General features: G+C 38.1%; 1 protein-coding gene across 30 annotated transcripts in view; it reads left to right on the top strand.

Annotated features, from left to right (window-relative positions):
- Window positions 1–21,618, top strand: part of PBRM1 (polybromo 1) — a 96,446-nt gene that overhangs the window by 32,223 nt on the left and 42,605 nt on the right. For 16 of the 30 annotated variants that reach the window (XM_054694566.1, XM_054694561.1, XM_054694532.1 and 13 more), the window contains 5 exons: window positions 1,965–2,178; window positions 8,387–8,528; window positions 9,732–9,829; window positions 11,930–11,974; window positions 17,830–18,106. In XM_054694566.1, coding sequence (XP_054550541.1) covers window positions 1,965–2,178; window positions 8,387–8,528; window positions 9,732–9,829; window positions 11,930–11,974; window positions 17,830–18,106 — 776 coding nt within the window. The other 14 variants (XM_037530460.2, XM_054694594.1, XM_037530451.2 and 11 more) reach the window with 2 other exon arrangements.

Raw genomic sequence — 21,618 nt, 5'->3', positions numbered from 1 at the left:
TAACATACTTGGCTTATTCCAGTTCGTTTCAACATTAGAAAAGATAAAAAAGTATCACTCACTACATTGGTAGTTTTAAAGGACTAAAACTATATGTTTGGCTTAGCAGATGCATAAATTCCCATTCGTGATAAAAACTTAGCGAACTAGGGGCCTCCTCTGGTGGCGCAACAGTTGAGCGCTGGGCTGCGAAGCTGCTCCCAGCCTCTGCAGCGCCGGTTCAATCCACGGCTGCTCCCCGGACACCGGCGAGGATCCCACATGGCTGCAGACCTCTCCTGCCGCCCGCTGCTCCCCTCAGCAGTGTACTTCGGTCCTTCTGCCTGTTCTGCTCCCCGCTCTGGCTCTGGTGAATTCTTTCACCCTCCCGCACTTCTGACTGTACCCAGTGCTTGTATAAATAAATAAATAAATCTTTTAAAAAAAAACAAAAACAAAAAACTTAGCGAACTAGGAGTAGAAGGGGATCTTTCCTAACTTGATAAAGGGCATCTCCATTTTTGCTGGAAAAATATTAGCATCATTCTCCTTACCATCAGAAACAAGGAAAGAATATTGTTACCTCTTTTGTTCCCCATACTAGCCAGCCTCTAGTGACAACAGTGAAAGTATAAGTGAAGGTATAAGGATCAGATAGGAGAATATTTATAAGGATTGCTGCTGACAGTGTTTTTTAAATTTTTTATTTAAGAGATCATATAAATGATTCTGTTTAATAAGAATAAGGTTCTAGGTATAAGATCATTATACAAAAATCTGTTCGTTTCTGTAATGTGTCACAGAAAGAAAATATTTTTCTAAGAGATACACTATACATTTGCAAAAAATCATATACCGGGCCTCCCTGGTGGCGCAGCGGTTGAGCGCTGGGTTGCGAGGCTGCCCGCAGCCTCTGTGGCGCGGGTTTGATCCCTGGTTCGATCCCCGGCTTCTCCCCGGCCACCAGAGGAGGGTCCCACATGGCGTGCAGACCTCTCCTGCCGCCCGCTGCTCCCCTCAGCAGTGTGCTTCAGTCCTTCTGCCTGCTCTGCTCCCTGCTCTGGCTCTGGTGAATTCTCTCACCCTCCCGCACTTCTGACTGTACCCAGTGCTTGTATAAATAAATAAATAAATCTTTAAAAAAAAAAAAAATCATATACCTAGGTATAAATCCAACAAAAGATGTATAGTCTCTTTATGGAAAAGATGAGAGGTGGTAAAGTCAGAAAAGACTGGTTTTCAATTCTTCGTTTTCTTTTAACTCTATTTACTTTACTCTAGATCCAAATTCCCTTTTACTGTGTAGGTCAGTTGACCTTGGATGAGTCATCAATCTCTCAAGTCCAGTTTTCTCATTTGGAGAAGACACACTATTCTGTGTTGGGATGTTAGAATTACCTGAGACTAGTACTTGTCATGCTCTTAACACATAACTTAGCACCACATAACTCTTAACATATCCATTAAGAAAAATTTAAATTATGGTTCTTATAAACTGTTTAAGAATTCAGGGAAATGAGCAACATAATGTATGTATCTGTAAAAATGATTACATACTTTGGTGGTTTTGTCACTAGCTTCCTCCTAAAAATCCCCTCAGTAAGGGAAGACATAGTTATAAGAGATGACTTGATCAGCAGGGCAAAGGTACAGAGACTTAGACTAGATCAAGCTGCCAGTTTACAAGTGTACTCTCCTAAACGCCAAGCTGTTGTTTTAGTTGCTTGCTCCTTCTCTTGGCCAGGCGCACATAGCAAGGAGCTTGTGAAGAAAGTACATTTAAAAGAGAAACTGTTTTTGTAATCTTTTAGAAATGGTGTACTTTTTCTATATAACATTCTAATTTTATGCAGCATTTCTCTATAAAAACAATTAAGCCTTACTAGCAAATTATTGGCAAACATCATTTAATCCAGAGATTTATTAAAGGAGCTTTAAAGTGTCGTTCCTTTTTCCACTTATAAATACCTTTTTTGTTTTTCTAGCTGCACATTATGAAGAAGGAGAGTCAGAAGCAGAGAGCATTACTTCATTTATGGATGTTTCAAATCCTTTTTATCAGCTTTATGACACCGTTAGGAGCTGCCGGAATAACCAAGGACAACTAATAGCTGAGCCTTTTTTCCATTTACCATCAAAGAAAAAATACCCTGATTATTATCAGCAAATTAAAATGCCCATATCACTACAACAGATCAGGTAAGATATCTTCTATATTACTCAATATTAATTTATTTTCCTGAATTTCCTTCCTAAAATGGGTAAGGGTATTAAAGTAAAAATTCCTTCCAAAGTGGATAAGAATATTAAAGGTAAAAATATTGGGCCTCCCCGGTGGCTCAGCAGGTTGAGCACAGCGCTATGAAGCTGTCCACAGCCTCTGCAGCACCGGTTCGATTCCTGGCTGGCCAGGGAGAAACCCACATGGCGTGCCAGACCTCTCCTGTTGTACCCGCTGCTCTCCTCAGCAGTGTATTTCAGTCTGTCTGCCTATTCTGTTCCCCTCTCTGTCTCTGGTGAATCCTCTCACCCTCTTGTGCCTCTGGCCTGTACCCCAGCTCTTCTATAAAAATAAATAAATCTTTAAAAAAAAAAAGGTAAAAATATTTTTCACTTGTCTAGGGTTTTCTTGATTATCACTCCTCTGTGAAAAGTCAGAAACAAATTTAGCTAAGTGCAAATGATACTTTTTGTACTGCAGTAGAGTCAAGAGGCAAATAAATGAAAGATATTCTAGCAAGGCATTTGTCAGATTATAGATTATAAAAAGTCTTGCAGCTCAAATTTGACTTCATTTTTTTTTTTTTTTTTTTTTTTAATCAATGGGACTCATGTGGAGACCCGCTATTTATTTATTTATTTTTATTTATTTGTGGGACCCTCGCCGGCGGCCGGGGAACGAACCGGCGTCGCAGAGGCTGCGGCCAGCCTCGCAGCCCAGCGCTCAACCGCTGCGCCACCAGGGGAGGCCCTGACTTCATTTTTTTATAACTAAGCAAAGTACAAAAATCTTTCTGCCTAACTCTTTATTGGTAAATTTTAATTGCAGTCGTTTATCTTTATTTAAATTCTGCATCTATCATTGGAGCCCCAAAATAAGCATTGTTAAAGCTCATAGAGAATTGATTAGCTGAAATAAAACCTGAAAGATGATTCACCTTCGTTTCCTATTTTTGTTTAGAAAATGTTAAAGTGGGCCTCCCCAGTGGCACAGCAGTTGAGCGCTGGGCTGCGAAGCTGCCCCCAGCCTCTGCAGCACCGGTTCGATCCCCGGCTGCTCCCCGGCCACCGGAGGAGGGTCCCACATGGCGCACAGACCTCTGCTGCCGCCCGCTGCTCCCCTCAGCAGTGTACTTTGTCATTCTGCTTGCTCTGCTCTCCCCTCTGGCTCTGGTGAATTCTCTCACCCTCCCCGTGCTTCTAACTGTACCCAGTGCTTGTATAAATAAATAAATAAATCTTTTAAAAAAAAAAAAGGAAATCAACCAGATTTCCTTAAATCAGATACTTAAACCACCATAGTATTTTATAAAATAGGAGATAATTAATATAAAATATGATGGTTCATAACTCCCACAATGTGGGTTAAATTTTACATTATGCCCAGATACAGGCAAGAGGCAGGTAAAATTAACTGGACAAGGTCAGAGTGAGCTGATGTTTACATGATGTTTTCTTGACAGATAACTAACCTTCCAAACACTAGAAATTAAAATTCTTGCATTTGCTAGATTCTAAGAAATAGGATTGGTTAACAACATGTGTTTTATGGTTTTGCAATTGTAACATCTATTTTCATCATTTAATTGGTAAGGTTTATGGTGCTTTTTGGTGCTTTTATTTAATACAAATTTTGGAAATTTTCAAATGCAAGTAAGGTATAAAGAGTTGGATCATTTGGTTCTCCTAAAATAACATGGAAATTAAAGCTGCCATTCATTAAGAAAATAACCTAGAAAGATAGTAAGTCTTAGAAGATACTGAAAGTTTCTCTTTTAAGTGAGTAATATATCCTTAGTTTCTCCTCTCCCTTAGTCTTTTTTTTTTTTTTTTTTTTTTTTTAGTCAGCTTAATTAACGAGGTCAAAGGAAAACCAATCCTGAGCCAGGTCAATCCCCTGCCTACTACACTCTTCTCCAGGATAGAATTTTCTGATATAAACTTTGTTTTATTTGGTCAATGATTCTGTGCCTTTTCCCTTTTTTTTTTAAATTTTTTAAAAGATTTATTTATTTATTCATACATACAAGAACCAGGGTATAGGCCAGATTCGCGGGAGGGTGAGAGGATTCACCAGAGACAGAGCAGGGAACAGAACAGGCAGGCTGACGAAATATGCTGCTGAGAGGAGTAGAGGGCGCGACAAGAGAGGTCTGCTGCGCCATGTGGGACACTCGCCTGCAGGCTGGGATCAAACCAGCGCTGCAGAGGCTGCGGACAGCTTCACAGCGCTGCGCTTAACCGCATGTGCCACCAGGGGAGGCCCTGCCTTTTCCCCTTTTAAAGTTTGCTATGACAGGTAGGGGAGTGGCTGAGGCCTTGATGGTAACATACTGAAAGGTCAAGCTTTTAGGATGTCTAATTGTACATCTCTTGTAAGGACACATACTGAGTTACTGGTATCTGACAGAAACCTTCATGTGCCTGGGCTACCTTCCATTGTGCTCTACCTCGGAACAATAGGGAAATCTAGAATAGTGCTGAACATTCTGTGATGATGGAAATGTTGTTTTATCTGCACTGCTCAGTATGGTAGCCACTAGTCACATGGGACTGTTGAGAATTTGAAATGTGACTAGTACAACTAAGGAACCAGATTTATAATGTATTTTAACTTTTATTTAAATAGCCACATTTGGCTAGTGGCTACTCTCTATAGCACAGTCCTAGGAACATTTGTTGGCAGAACAAACATAGTTGAAAGTCATTGAAAGCAACAAAAATGAAAGTGTGGGCAGGAGCTAAACAGTTGTCATTCCATATGCCACCTTCTGACGTGCTGGAGTTTGTCTTCCCATCTTTTATTTTCCATTCTGCTCTTCCCTTCTCACCTCTATCTTTGATTAACATTAATCTGATAAGAATCTGCAGGTTTATTATAGATTGTTACTTACAGGTTTAGATTCTCTGATCTTTAAAAAGCATTTCCAGCCACCCTGGTGGCACAGGGGTTGAAGTTTCAGTGCTATCAAGCTACCATCACTGCAACATGAATTTGACCCCAGGCAAGGGAGCTAAACCACATGGTGCAGCAGACCTCTCCTATCTTGCCCGCTGCTCCCCTCAGCAGTATATTTCGGTGGCTCTGCCAGTTCTGTACCCCACTCTGTCTCTGGTGAATCTTCTTACCCACCGTACCTCTGGCCTACAGCTCAGTTCTTGTGTGCATAAATAAATAAATTTTTTTTAAAAAGTGTATTCCAGCACTTTACCTTTGTCAGGAATACATCTGAGGCTATAATCTGAGGGCTAGCTTTCTAAGCTGGTTACTGAGAACTGAGTTTGTTCTTAGTTGTTTTTTGCTTCATCCTGGAATTATTCTCTACATTCATATCTTTAAGCACTACTTGGAGTCTGCTTATGATTTTGGTGAATTTTAAGTAAAACTGTACATGCAGAATGGATGATGTTATTAAAAGAAAGAAATGTGTGGAATCCAGACATTCATTTTGTGTAACTGTTTACACATATTGTCATTCTTTTTTTTTTTTTTTAAATAGAGACATGTTTTTATTTATTTGTTTGTTTGTTTATACATGCACTGGGTACAGTCAGAAGCACGGGAGAGTGAGAGAATTCACCAGAGCGGGGAGCAGAGCAGGCAGAAGGACCAAAGTACACTGCTGAGGGGAGCAGTGGGTGGCAGGAGAGGTCTGCGCGCCATGTGGGACCCTCCTCCAGTGGCCGGGGAGCAGCTGAACCTGCGCTACAGAGGCCGCGGGCAGCTTCGCAACCCAGCGCTCAACTGCTGCGCCACCGGGGAGGCCCCATGTTGTCATTCTTAATACTGTTTTTGTGACTTTGATGAATAACCTGCAAATACTTAGGTCGAGGGCCTCCCTGGTGGCGCAAGGGGTTAAGACACAACCTATGAAGCTCTCCGTAGGCACTGCAGCACAAGTTCGATCCCCGGCCAGGGAGATGACTCACATGGCGCAGCATACCTCTCCTGATTCTCCTTCTGCTCCCCTCAGCAGTGTATTTCAGTAGATCTGCCTGTTCTGTTCCCCACTCTGTCTCTGGTGAGTCCACTCACCCCTCACACCTCTGGCCTGTACCCCAGTTCTTGTATGCATAAATAAATAAATCTTTAAAAAAATACTTCGGCCGAAAGATTTAATAATGTATCCTGCCACAGAGAGTTAAGGCAAACCATGAGACTTTGTACAAAGTATAGAGGAGTATAGAGGAACTTTATGAGAGTTAGTATTAGTAATAACCAGTGTGTGAGCGAGAGCATAGAATTTTTAAGACTTTAAGCAAAAACCTCAATTTTATTTTTTTATTAAAGTAACATTGGTTTACACCACTGTGTGTTTTAGGAGTATAGGTTTAGGCCTCTTCAAATGTATGTCATCACACCACACCCACCACCAGAGTACCAGTAACTGTCTACCACGGTGCATTAGATCTCTTCCACCCTTTGCTCCCACCCCTCTTGCCCTTTGGTAACATCAGTTCTGTAGTCAAAATCTAAGGGTTTGATCACTTCTAGGCCTTTTAGCTAAGATCAAGTGTAAAATCCAAGAGTTTGTTTTGGTTTGGTTTTTGTCTGTTCCTTTGCCTTTTTTTTTTTCCCCCATTATTCCACATATGAATGAAATCATCTAATCTTTTTCTTTCTCATGAGTTATTTCACTTAGCATAATCCCCTCTGCTTCCATACATGGTGTCAAATGGGAAACTTTTATCTTCTTTTATGGCCAAGTAGTGTTCCATTGCGTATATATACCACATCGTCTTTATTCAGTCATTAATCCATGAGCACTTAGGTTCTTTCCATAACTGACTCTTGTAAGTAGTGCTCCAATGAACAGAGAGGTGCATGTATCTTTTTGAATTAGTGTTTATATGTACTTTGGATAGGTTCCACTAGAAGCAGGATTGTTGGATCATGTAGTAGTAGTAGATGTATTTCTGATGGGGTGTGGGGACCTCCATACTGTTTTCCGTAGAAGCTGCACCAGTTTACATTCCCACCAACAAAGTATGAGAGTTTCTTATTCTCCATGTCCTTGCCAACACTTGGCCATTCTCATGGTTGTGAGGTGGTTTTTTTTTTTTTAAAGATTTATTTATTTATACAAGAACTGGGGTACAGGCCAGAGGCATGGGAGGGTGAGAGTATTCAGAGATAGAGTGGGGTGCAGAACAGGCAGACGGACTGAAAACAATGCTAAGGGGAGCAGCGGGCGAGACAGGAGAGGTCTGCCGCGCCATGTGGGTTAGCTCCCTGGCCGGGGCTCAAACTCAGTGCTGCAGTGGCTGCCAGTAGTGTCATAGTGCTAAGACTTGCATCACCAGAGAGACCCTAGGTTTTCTATTTCTTGCTGATTCAGTTTTGGAAGGATATATGAGTATAAGAATTTGTGCATTTCTTCTAGGTTATCCAGTTTATTGGCATATAAATGTTCATAGCAGATTTATTTCCTTTGTATTTCTGTGATATCTGTTGTAACTTCTGTTACATTTCTGTGTCTATTTATTGGAATTTTCTCTTCTTTCTTTAGTAAACTTGCTAAAGATTGTCAGTCTTGACCAAAAAAATTAAAAAAAAAAAAACACAAAACAGTTTTAAGCCATCATAGTTAACAAATGTTTGTATTGGAAAAATAATAATAAATGGACTCTGACACATCTGCCTCTCACTTACCATCCTCAGACCACTTTTCTCTGTCCATGTCTCTCTCCTGGAGGTGAATATATTATTCTACGTTCTCCTTTGTAGTGTTGGCCAATACTTTTTCTTTTTTATAATCCTGATAAAATGAATGGCCCTGTATTCAAAACCAGGCAGATTACCATGATTCTTCTTTAAGGTAGCTTAAAATTTCCTTGATTTTTGTCTCTGTTAGCACCCTAACCACTAACAGGATTTTTCTAGTCAGATTTTTGTTTGTATATTTGTTTTGTAATTGACCATCTTATTAGAGCCTCTTTATTACTTCTTGTAGTGTTCTAGTTTTGTGGTTTGTTTTTTGTGTTTTTTTTTTTTTTTCAATTAAACAGTCATATTGCCTAAATATACTGGTGCTTTTGCTTCCTTACTTTATGTCTTTAAAGATATCATTTCCAGGCCTCTAATTAATATCACTAGTTCTTTTCAGGATTTTTGCATTGGACTTTCAGGAAGCTTTTTCATAATTTTCATAATGGAAAATTCTAGCCATGTGTTTTTCTTTCACAGAACAAAGCTAAAGAACCAAGAATATGAAACTTTAGATCATTTGGAGTGTGATTTGAATTTAATGTTTGAAAATGCCAAACGCTATAATGTTCCCAATTCAGCCATCTATAAGCGAGTTCTAAAATTGCAGCAAGTAATGCAGGTAAGAATTCTTGGTTTTTCTAAGTGTGTATAACTGAAATAATTTTATGCACTTTGAGTATGTTCTTGTAAGATACATGAACAGTATCATGGCATTCATTTCAGCCACAAGTACTACTGGATATTTTATTTAGGATCATGTAGTGTAGAAACAATTTAGACAGGGTTTAGCTTTGTGAAAGAAAGAAGCAGGGATTTTTCCCTGGGATGTGGTATTTTAGTGTCCTCAGAAAGTTTTCCTCTAGTCACAGATGCTATTCATTCATTTAAATTCCATTTCTTTGGTTCTAGACTTTGTTTCTGTTAAAAGCAAGGCTGGTCCTTGGAGAAAGGACATCCTAAGACTAGTTAACCTTTTTATGCTATCTACACGTTTATCAGATCCTTTCTGAGAGCACATCTTAGAGCGCATCTGAGGTCACAGATTATTAGGAGGTTTTGAGACCAAAAAAGGCTTATATATGAGCTACAAATTGTGTCTGTCAGTTTATTGGTAGACTCTTCTAAAAAGAGAATCAGAGGAAAGAAAGAATCAGAGAAAGGAAGCAATGAAATAAGCAATTTTAGATCACCTGTAGAATTTTTATTTTGTATGGTCAACACTATGATTAGTGCTGTGGATTTCAAGAATTTCCTTTACAATACTCTGTGTATTCTCTAAGTCTACCATGGTTCAACTTTCAGTTCTATTTGGCAGCTCTTTAAAAATGCATGTGTTGAAAAGTAGATATCTTCTGTCACCTCTCACATTAAACTTTCTTCTTAACCACACAAGCTGTTGTTAAGCTACAAAGGCTCTATTTGAGTTGACTTTACTTAAATATGACCACGAGAGTAGGATGCCCTTACAACTTGGCTCTGTGCTTTTAGCGAACAGTAGGTCTCCTTTGTTAGTCTTAAATGCAATTTAGCTACCATGATTTCTAAACTCTTTGGATTCATTGTTTTGACCTATTTTTCTCTTAATACATCCTTTTATAAAATTGGTTATGGAAAATATTTAATGACACTTTAATTTTGTGTCCTACTCATGGTTATAATATTCTGAGTGAATCTGATATGTTTGGCTCTATATAATAGTATATATAGAGAGAGCATATATAATAGCATATATAATGACATAGCGTTCTGGCTATATAATAGTCATATATTCTAGGTGTGTTCAGTTGAGTGAGCTTGATTCCCAGGATCTGTTCTGTTTTAGGCAAAGAAGAAGGAACTTGCTAGGAGAGATGACATTGAGGATGGAGACAGCATGATTTCTTCAGCTACCTCTGATACTGGTAGTGCCAAAAGAAAAAGGTATAAAGTCTTACAGTTGGAGATGTAGTCTCAGTTGCTATTTATTTTATTTTAGATAAGTACAAAAAAATGTTTGCATGTATAGGGTCTCTTAAAATCTTTAAATATTCGATAACATCTTTTAGAATTCATATGTAATTTGTATGACTAATGCATTTTTTTGGACAAGTACTTTATTGCTTTTAGATCACTTAGATAAAAATGTCAACTACTTAATGTAGCCTAGAAAAACATGTTTTATCTTTTTGCTGTCCATGTTACTTTGTTTTGATGTGGCATTTTTAAAGTGCCATTTAAATCTAATTTAGGCAGTTTACTACATAGTGAGATGCAAAGATGGAATATGAATTAGGAAAGGTAAGGAGAAATTTGATACTACAACTGCAGTAAAGTAAGACATTACTCTTATTTCCCCTTTGTTTTTCCTTGTTTTTGATCTTTATTTGCCATTTTAAGGATATCTGATTGTAAAATATCAAGTCATGACTTCTGGTAGTTTCTAAAATGTTAAGCTAGATTTTTGGTTTTCTTTTCTTTTTAACTTTTTTCTCAACCCCCCTAACACCACCTTTCTTTCATGGGTTTTATTGAAAAGCATCTTAATATGAGATTCTGAAGCTGGATTTCTATAAAGCATCATGCAAGACCATCTCTTTTGTCCACACCTCTCACACAGAATTCCTCTTGCTTGGCCTTTGTGGAACCCCATAGTCTCCCTCAACCATAACTGTCTCACCTTCTCAAAAGTCAATCCAACGAAGACATCTTAAACAAGAAAGAATGCATCCCTAGTATTAACTTGACAGATTCAGAGTTTAATAAAGAAGTCATTAGTAACTGTTGGCACAATTCTATTCATGTGTTAATAGATCCATGAAAATCAGAGGATTTATAAAATTTGTTTAGAAAAAAGAAGCTGTCCTATTTTTCCCTCTTATAGAAAGCATTTGGGAAAATTTTTTCAGCTATTAAAATAACTTTGCTATGCTATGCCACGGTACCCTGAGATGTGAGTTTCCTCCATTACCAGCCTATGAATTTCGTCCTTCCAAGTTCTTAATTCCTTGTTATACCAGGGACAACGGAGGAAAAATGTGAAACCAGATCAGAGACATCAAGTCAAGAACATCTTTGAGTGTAATTATATAACTCTACTACAGCATCACCTGTGTTTTCCAGATCAGTCACCAATCAAAGATAAAAACTTCTCAGGCAAAGAAGGTAATGGAGGCAAAAGTGGATGGTACAATTTGTGCCAGCACTGAATGAAAAGAGAGATCCTAAACTAGTTGAGTGTTAAAACAGTTCCAAGGAAGTATTAACCCAGACCAGATCCTGAAAAAATTACCTATTTCTGTGGCTTGTAGTTGGTGAAACAACCTAAGTCAAATCAAAGTTAATATATTAAAAACTCCCATAAAAAGAAAATTAAACCTTATGTTTGTAAAAATAATAAAATCCTATTTCAGATGAAAAGTGTCTGTGAACAAGTTTTCTAGGAAGTGTTTTGTATAATAAAAATGAAAAATCACAGAAGAACAAGTATAAATTATAGATATGACAATGAAAGGACATACCTGGGTTTTTGAAATACAGGCATGAGTGATTGTTAAGAGTTTGAGAGAAGTAAGCCCATATTTTAGACAGTGACAAAGGATTAGCATAATGAGACTTATAGGAGGCAGTTATGTTAAGAGCATTTATCAATAGTCAGAGTTCTCCAGAATTCAGGCACACAGCAACCTAATAGGTTAAGTTAAGCTTGTCCAAAGAAGTCGGGGCCAACTTTTCCAAGTACCACTGCCTTGACCTCTAAATATTGTTATGATTCTCTCTTTGCCTTATTTTTTTTTAATATCAAAAACAGAAAGAAAATTAATGTGGGTATGTTTTCTTCATTCTGGGAGTGCATTCTCCCCCACCCCACTACCTAAAAATCCACTGTCTTCCATGTTGAAATGTTTCAGGTATTCTTAATATCTTTTATCCTTTGGACTGAATACCCTTTTTTTTCCTCAACCATATTTGGTTTATACTTGACCCTCCAATGTTGCTTGTTTTATTTCTCTTCACATGTAATGTTTGTTTCTGCTTTCCCAGGAACACTCTTGACAATGAGATGTTGGGTCTCAGGAGGCTCTCCAGGTGTGCAGTCCTTTTTTATGCATAAACATATTTTTAAAAGTGTGACTTTTGTGCCATGGTCAGTACTGATTAGGTGAAAAGGGAAACCTTAAATATGTTAAGTAACAGTTTATATGTGGGTGCCAGTTTATTTTGTGAATAAAGAAAGCAGTATAATTTAGAAGGATAGTTAATAAAATGAATTCAGAATTATTTAGCTTAGATATGATAATTTGTTGCTACCTTTGCCAGGGGCAGCAAGCCCCTCACCAATCATTGTGACTGTGCTTCTGCAACAAAAGATTGGGGCTAAGAAAGTGGTATTGTTGCCAGTATCCAGGGGCTGATGGGTGCTGATTTCCTTTCAAGGATGTCTTTTACAGCATGGAGAATGTCGGGGGTGGGGGGGATCAAAATCACTGTGACAATCCAAGTAATGTCAGTCTGTGTTGCTACTTAGGCATTGTATTAGTGCTTCCCAAGCATGAAAACATTTCTTCAGTTTCTGATCTTGTCCACATTTTATTTCTTTAAAAGCATCCATTCTTTTGCATGTTACTTACTATTTTAAAAACCACCTATGAATTGTCATGTTATAGTCTGATACTTGTGTGGTGCTTTTATTTTCACCTTTGCTACCTACAATTCAGGGTGTGTCATTGCTTGCAGAGCAACAAACTCCAATCTTAGCAGTCATAAAGGAGAATATTTAGTCATTACCTCTACCTGCTAGGAACTTACCAGAAAAAGAGGCAGGTTGAAAAAAGTAAATTATGAAATCAAGTTAACAATGTAGTAAAACAATTGTATAAGGTTCAAAATTGTGTAGTTATGTAGAAATGTTGCATGATCACCCAAGTAGTCATTAGGTAATATGCTTTGCTTGAAAGTTAGTTGTTCTAAAATTATGTACATTTTGCTACCAGATGTAGCCCTGTATTGTCATAATCTTCTTCCTAGTATTTTTCTTAAGGAAAGTTTTCTTAGGTGGTAAATTTTAAGAAAAGTTCTTGGATTATATTTCTCTTACATTATTCATAATGTATAACACTGATTGTACAGTAGTAGAAATAGAAATGTAGAGCATTGTGGAGTGGTGTTATAACCCCCAACTGAGCTCAATAGCCTGACTTCCTAAATTCAAATCCCCATTGTTCTTATAAACTCTGTGATCTGAACCTCATCTCATTTTCCTTATCTGAAAAAGGAGTTTATGACACTGTATACACAGAGTTGCTATGAGGGCCTGATTAGGTAATATGTGTGAAATTCTTATAACTAGGACAATTGGGCCCAGGTGCAGTGTACTCAGTAAATGTAGCTCTGATTATTTTCTGAAAGTAGTTCCTGTTGACATCAAGGCTTGGTAGATTTATTTTGGTTTTAGTCAGATGTTACTGGACTGGGGATATTTTTTGGAAAAGATATATGAAAAGATTTTATCCCTTGAAGACTTGGAGATGAAATGTAACAAGCCTTGTGAAAGAAAAATGTTAAATTAGCTTAACAGTGGGTAGCTTGAAGGTCTAGGGCTAGGGACTTCAATGCTCAGAAAACATGAAGCCTGTGAACAGGGTTGACTTTAATTGGAGAGACTTCTGGTAAGTGCTAACTTTTAGAAAAGAGGAAAACATAGTAAAAGCAACCTGGGAATTATCAGTTGACTCAATCTGAGTTCTGATCATTACTTCCTTTATGAGCTTTGGTATTCACTTGACCTCTAATCCTCCCTTTTTATATCTGCAAAGCTGGGATAATAATTGCACCTGGTTCTTAGAGTTTGAGGGTTAAATAAGAATGCATATAGGTGTTTAAACATAGTCCTTGGCAATGGTAGAAATTTTCATTTTAACTATAAATGAGAATTTTATGTATGTATAAATGAAAATGTGAATATACCTAATAATAAATCATATCGTTAGAGCAAGACTAATGATAAAAACATTTGAGAAAGTGGTCAACCACAAAGTACGAGGGTCAGGACAAAATTTATAATATGAAAATTTAGAAGAGAACATTTTATCTGGAAGGGCTGTGGCAATAATTTAAGGGAAACAAAAAAGACACAATGATTCCTGTGTTTCAGGCTCGGTTGAGGGATGGAATTGGTGGTAATCCTGTAAAATTGGGGAAGCAGAACAGAGCCTCTACTAGCTCATAATTATTGTACAAATTAGAAAGAGCACCATTTCTCAAGATGCTTGACCTTCATGTATTAGAAAATTGCTGTAATATACTGCTGTTGCTAGCACAGGATTCTTTATGGCCTATTTCCTATAAAATCCTGGAAATGTGCGTTTATTATGACAGTGTCTGTTATCTGAATTGGTATCCCTTAAGTATGGCACCTTTGAGTGCAGTAATGAACTGGTTTTAAGTTACTGTAAGTTGTATTTTACTTTAGTACATTTCAAAGTTAACAATTAAAAAGAAGAATGATTATGCCAGTTTCAAGATCTGGGATATAATTTTAATGCATATTACCCAACATAGAGAAAAGCAAGCAAACTGTTACAGGTCTGAAAAAGAAAGGGAGATAATATGGATAGAGGAATTCTAATAAGAATGTGAACAGCAAAGTGATGTTGACAACAGTAACTGGAAAGTATCAAATAGAGGGATATAATAGCTATCTTTTTGTAGCATAGAGTTTACCTCATTTCAAAAGTACTTGAAGTTACTTTCAAAAAACTAGGATATAATAAAGTTCATTGTTCATACTGGAAAAAGAGAAAGTAAAATATAACAGCTACCTTAGTTAATACAGTTGATTATAAAAGCATGAAGTTTAGCTCTGATTTTTCTTGGCAGCCAAATTCAAAGTAATGGGCCAGTGGTTCTCAGTCTTGCAGGCAATATAGATATCTGGAAAATGTGAACACAGTAACAAAACTTGGTTTTTTCAAAGAAGATCATAAGTGATCTTAGTAAAGTTTTTCTTGCCTTAGAGAATGAAAACTAATTACACATCACTCTCTTAAAGAGTGAATGATATAAATGGAGGAGGATACTATTAGTAATATATCCTGAAAGAGTAAATTTTGATTATTAGTTTGTTATATACAATTAGATTCCATATTTTGAATATATTGCATCAAAGCTGCCAATGTCAGAATTACTGGACTTGGAAAAGTGGACCACTTGCCCTTTTTTGGTCAGTATTTTCCCTAAAATTCAGTCAAAATCATGCCATCCTCTTCAAAAAATCTCATAAAAATCTGCATTAGACTCACTTTCAAATGAGAGTATCTGTGGCTTCAAAAAGAAAAGCTTAATGGTAACTGAAAGTGGTGTCCTGGAAACAGAAATGGAGTAGTGCTGATCTCTTGACTTAGGTAAGGGCCTTGATTCAGCTGTTTTGCTTAGAATCCCTGGAATGAGGAGTGATTTCTCTCTGTATTGATTATTGAAAAGATCCTTTAAGCGCGGGACTTCACAATTAAATTCCTAAGTCTTCCTTTAGAAGTTCAGCCTTCTCACTTCCTCACAAGTGAGACCTAAAGACTCTTATCTGACTTAAATAGTTTTAAGTATAGATTTTTGTGATTTCAAATCAAGTGCAGAATTAAATTTATCTGTGTTCTAATCTGTGCCCAGATGTGGTATTAAGGTGGTATTTTTTTTTTTTTAAGATTTATTTATTTATATATACAAGCACTGGGTACAGTCAGAAGCGTGGGAGGGTGAGAGAATTCACCAGAGCCAGAGCGGGGAGCAGAGCAGGCAGAAGGACCGAAGTACACTGCTGAGGGGAGCAGCGGGTGGCAGGAGAGGTCTGCGCGCCATGTGGAACCCTCCTTCGGTGGCCGGGGAGCAACTGGGGATCGAACCAGCGCTGCAGAGGCTGCAGGCAGCTTTGCAACCCAGCGCTCAACTGCTGCGCCACCGGGGAGGCCCTAAGGTAGTATTAAATATCTGGTAATAGGGTTTTGTCCCAAAGTTCACCTCTCATTATCAGCTTGCTCAAGTACTAGAGTAAGAGACCTCTTCCTCTTGGGCCTCCCTGGTGGGGTGGTGCAATGGGTTGAGCGCCACGCTGTGAAGCTGTCTGCAGCTTCTGCAGAGCGGGTTCAATTCCAGGCCGGCCAAGGAGATACCCACATGGTGCAGCAGACCTCTCCTGCCTCACCTGCTGCTCCCCTCAGCAGTGTCTTTGGTCCATGTGCCTGTTCTGCTCCCCACTCTGTCTCTGGTGAATTCTCTCACCCTCCCACGCGTCTGACCTATACCCCAGTTCTTGCATAAATAAATAAATTTTTTTTTTAAAAAAAGACTTCTTCCTCTCATTGCCCCTTTTTCTTTGGAGAAATAGTTTCTACTGCATGAAACTTTTTCTAAACTTTTTCTAGTACTCACTCCCTTGACACAGAAACCCAAAAATACTAAGAAGAAGAAATGGCAGGAGGGCTTCCCATGTCACCAAAGGACATGAACAATCCTTGTGAAGACACAGGTGATGAGGATGACCCCAACTTTGGGAAACCGTTTCATTTTCTTTCCTAATTGGATCTCTTTCAAGTTGCATGGGCACCATATTAGGAAAATAAGACTATCTGGGATGTTTTTGGCTTAAGGATAGGTATTTCTTTTCTTGTCTGTTAATTTTCTTCATTTGAGTTTTTTGAAAGCATTTTTTAAACCATGGAGAGAAAAATATTGGGCCTTTTGCTTCTTCGTGACCCAGAAGTACAGTGAGTGGTCCAGAAGACTAGGAGACCTATTTGACCCCAACTTTACATAAGCAATGAACTTCCATTCATAGGACAGGAAACAGATTCAAAAAATTATTTACCTCTACTTACTATATTATAGAATCTTAGTGTTTATTGAATAGAAATTAAATCTTGTTCTTATTATTACCTATCTAACCATTGACTTGGAGACTACTGATTTGAGGCTGGCTATTTCTTTTTCTGTGTACTGAAGACATAGAAGCAATCATCCAATCATCTTGAAAGATCATTTCTTCTAATAATTCTCTAGGCAAATCATTTGGCTTCTCTTGAGCCAGTTTCTGCAACAATCTGGGGACTAGACCATATATATTTTTTCACTTGGACCCTATTAAACTCAGGCTTTAATCTGTATTCCCATTTACTTTGTTTTATACCACTCAATTCTGTTTCTTAGTGTCACATCTTACTAGGGGAATTTGGAGAACAAGACAGGGAAGGATTCATAGCCAAGGATGAAAATTTACTTGAGAATTCAGATGAACTTTTTTTTTTTTTTTTTTTTAAAGCTAGGTAGGGATTGTGGGATAATGCTAATGAAGGACAGAGAGCAGGACTGGCCCTAACAGGATACATGCTAGAAAAACCTGTGTGTACTATAGAGACACTAGTTTGACAGACAGCCTTCCTTTAAGTTTTCTGGTCACTAGGATATACATGTGTTTAAATGTGGTTATCTTAAGAAATGGAATACTTTGCTTTGTGTGTGTGTTTGTGTTTTGTATGTTGGTTTTTTGCTTGGAAATGAGAACCATTGATTACAGTAGGGAATTAGTAGGCTTATTCCATTTTGCTCTATTCATCTTAAAAGGAAAAAGTGTTTTTCAGTCGACAATAGAATTTTATTCTCTTTGGGTGGCAGACAAAATCTGTTTTCAAGCATTGTATTTCATAATATTCTAAACAAGTTTACCTTTTGTTTTTGCCAGGATCACTCTATTTTAAATATTTTGGAAATTTTCCTAATATTCATTTATAGCTTCCAGCATTTTGATTGTGTTTGTGGCATGCATACTCAATAAATTATAATCATTATGAAGCACTGGCCACAAAATTAATTTGTTTCATTTCATGCTCATCTTTATATAAAGAAAATTGAAACCTGTTCTTATTTTCCCCATTTTCTACCTTTCCCTTCCACAGTAAAAAGAACATAAGAAAGCAGCGAATGAAAATCTTATTCAATGTTGTTCTTGAAGCTCGAGAGCCAGGTTCTGGCAGAAGACTTTGTGATCTGTTTATGGTTAAACCATCTAAAAAGGACTATCCTGATTATTATAAAATCATCTTGGAGCCAATGGACTTGAAAATAATTGAGCATAATATTCGCAATGACAAATACACAGGGGAAGAAGGAATGATAGAAGACATGAAACTGATGTTCCGAAATGCAAGGCATTACAATGAAGAGGGCTCACAGGTAAGGATGTGTGGGAATCCTGGAGTTACATACATTTTCTTTTGGTGCCGGGAGAATAATGGATTTTGAGAGGCTGGGCTAAGATTCCTATTGTAGGTTTTTCTTCTCCATGACTAGGGTTAATACTTTACTGTTTTAAGTGGAAGTTGCAGTGTGTTGTAAAAGTTTATACTCTAGATTTTACCACCTATATTTGAAATCTGATCTGCCTATCCCTGTGTAACGTTCTTCTCAGCCTTGTTTTCCTCATCTGTATATAAGAAATAGTAATAATACTTGTATTGGGGTTGTTGAGGATTTAAATGAGATGATATGCAGAGCCTATAGAATAGCCTGGATGTGCAGAGCCTATAGAATGTGCAGAGCCTAAAGAATAGTCTTTGAATAAGCACTCAATTGAAAGTCAGGGCATTAAAATCTTTTATCATTGTTATTACTATCTTCAATGGTCCTATTTCTCTAAGGATAGACCATAAAATGGTATGATTGTGTAAGAATCAAGATTTTCCCATAAATGTACCTCAAAATAATTGCTTTTATTATAAAATATCTTAGTTTCTTATGTGTATAGATGAGATGCATTCTTCTTTGATATTCTTTCTATTTCATAGCCTTTATCTACTTTAAATCTCCTAGAAATAAAATATCCCATGCTTGTGGATGGGGAGGACAACATAATGATCCTGCCTAAAATGAAAATTTAACGCAATCCCCAACAAAATACTACCAATATTTTTCTTTTTCTCTTTTAAAGATTTATTTTTTTTTATTTATGCAAATAAGAACTGGAGTGTATGCCAGAGGTGTGGCGGGTTAAGAGCATTCACCAGAGACAGAGTGGGTAGCAGAACAGGCAGAGCCACTGAAATATACTGCTGAGGGGAGCAACAAATGGGGCAGGAGAGGTCTGCTCTTCCATGTGGGTTAGCTCCCTGGCCAGGGATCGAACTCATGCCACAGTGCCTGGCGATAGCTTGATAGCACTGATACTTTAACCCCTGAGCCACCAGGGAAGCCCATTAGCTATATTTTTCAAAGAAACTGAAAAAAAAAAAATGAAATTTATGTGGAGCCACAAAAGACCTCAAAAGCAGCTCTAAGAAAAATAGGGCTGTGTCATGTTATCTGACTTCAAATATAATATAAAGCAGTAATATTAAAAACAACATGGTATTACCACAGAAACAGATAAATGGATCACTAGAACAGATTCAAAACCCAGAGATAAATCTATGTTCATATCATCACCTAATATGATAAAGCATCCATGACCATACCATAGGGAAAAAGACAGTGTCTAGTAAATCATGCAGGGAAAATCTGAAAAGCCACATGTGAAAGAATGAATTTGTATTACTAATACCAATCACAAACTCCAAATGGCTTAAAGATTTATATATAAGACCTACAGTAATAAAATGCATAAAGGAAAACATTGGTGATATGTTCCATGATATCAGCAATAAAGATATTTTTTAGGATTCAACCTGTAGGCAAGGGAATTAAAAATAAGCAATTGGGATTACCTCAAGTTAAAAACCTTTCTATATAGCAAGAGAAAATTACACGATGCAGGGGCTTCCTTGGTGGCGTAGGGGTTTAAGTCTCAGTGCTGTCATGCTATCACCGCTACAGCCTGAGTTTTGAACCCTGGTCAGAGAGCTAACCAACATACAGTGCAGCAGACCTCTCCTGTCTCTTCTGCTGCTCTCTTAAGCAGTATATTTCAGTAAATCCATCTGTTCTGCTCCCCATTCTGTCTCTATTGAATCCTCTCACCTCACTACACCTCTGGCCTATACCCCGGTTCATCTATGCATAAGTAAACAAATCTTTAAAGAAAATTACAGGATGATTAAATAGATACCCTACAGAATGGGAGAAATACTCACACAATAGAAAACTAATAATTGGATTAATATCCATGATATATTAACAAGCTCATACATTTTAACAACAAAGAGCCACATAAACCAGTTCACAAATAGGCAGCAGATATGAACAGACAGTTCTCCAAACTGAACATCATAAGGCCAAAAGACATGAAAAATACTCACCACTTCTAATTAGAGAGATGAAGATTTAAACTACAGTGAGATACCATCTCATACCCATGAGAATGGTACATATTAAAAAGATCCCCAATTGGGGGCCTCCCCTGGTGGCGCACTGATTGAGCGCTGGGTTGTGAGGCTGCCCGCGCAGCCTCTGCAGCGCTGGTTCAATCCCCAGCCACCGGCTAGGGTCCCACAAAAAAAAAAAAAAAAAAAAAAAAAGATCCCCAACGGTAAGTGTTGGAGAGGATGTGATATGGGAGAAAAGGAACCTTTTTATTACTCTTGGTGGGAATGTAAACTGGTATAGCTATTATGGAAAGCAAGCTGGATTTATCTTAAAACAGTAAAAGTGGAAATACCAGATGACCCGGTAATCCCACTCTTGGGCACATACCTATAGAATATGAAACTGTCAACAAAAATCCTGCTGTGTTCCACAGTGTATATAGCAGCAGTAGTTACTATAGATGGATCATGGAAGTGGCCTAAATGTCTATCAGTAGACAGCTGGATCAAGAAAATGTGGTGTAGGGGCCTCCCTGATGGCACAGGCAGTTTAGCGCTGAGCTGTGAAGCTATCCACTGCCTCTGCAGCACGGGTTTGATCCCAGCCGGCCAGCAAGAGTCCCACATGGCGAAGCAGACCTCTCCTGTCTCACCCTCAGCAGTGTGTTTCATCAGTCTGCCTGTTCTGTTCCGCGCTCTGTCTCTGGTGAATCCTCTCACCCTCCCACGCATCTAGCCTGTACCCTGGTTCTTGTATAAAAATAAATAAATCTTTAAAAAAAAAAAGAAAATGTGGTATATACAAACCATAGAATATTATTTAGCTTTAAGAAAGTATGAAATGCAGCCATTTTCAAGAAAATGGAAGGAATTTGAAAGAATTATGTGCAGCCAAAATAAGTGAGGATATTTAATAGCAGATAATATATTTATTTAGCAGACAATTCAGTTATTCAAAACACTCTTAAAAAGAGCCTCCCTGGTGGTGCAGGGGTTGAAGTCTCCTCGCTATCAAGCTATTGCCAGCCAGTGCAACAGGACTTCAGTCCCTGGCTGGGGAGCTGACCCACATGACACAGCAGATCTCTCTTGTCTCTTACCCACTATTCCCCTCAGCAGTGTATTGCAGTGGATCTGCCTGTTCTGCACCCCACTGTGTCTCTGGTGAATCCTCTCATCCACCGCACCTCTGGCCTACATCCCAGTTCTTGTATGCATCAATAAATAAAAATAACTGTTTTCATTTAAAAAAAAAAATACTCAGGGCCTCCCTAGTGACGCACGGGCTTAAGATGCAACCTGTGAAGCTATCCGCAGCCACTGCAGCATGAGTTTGATCCCCAGCCAGAGAGCTACCCACATGGCGCAGCAGACCTCTCCTGACTCGCCTGCTGCTCCCCTCAGCAGTGTATTTCAGTCAGTCTGCCTGTACTATTCCCCACTCTGTCT

This window comes from Talpa occidentalis, unplaced genomic scaffold (assembly GCF_014898055.3).
Source record: "Talpa occidentalis isolate TD23 unplaced genomic scaffold, MPIMG_talOcc4v2.1 talOcc4.10, whole genome shotgun sequence".
Classification (NCBI taxonomy): domain Eukaryota; kingdom Metazoa; phylum Chordata; class Mammalia; order Eulipotyphla; family Talpidae; genus Talpa; species Talpa occidentalis.
The sequence above is the reverse complement of the archived record's forward strand: the minus strand, read 5'-3'. Positions and strand labels throughout refer to the sequence as shown.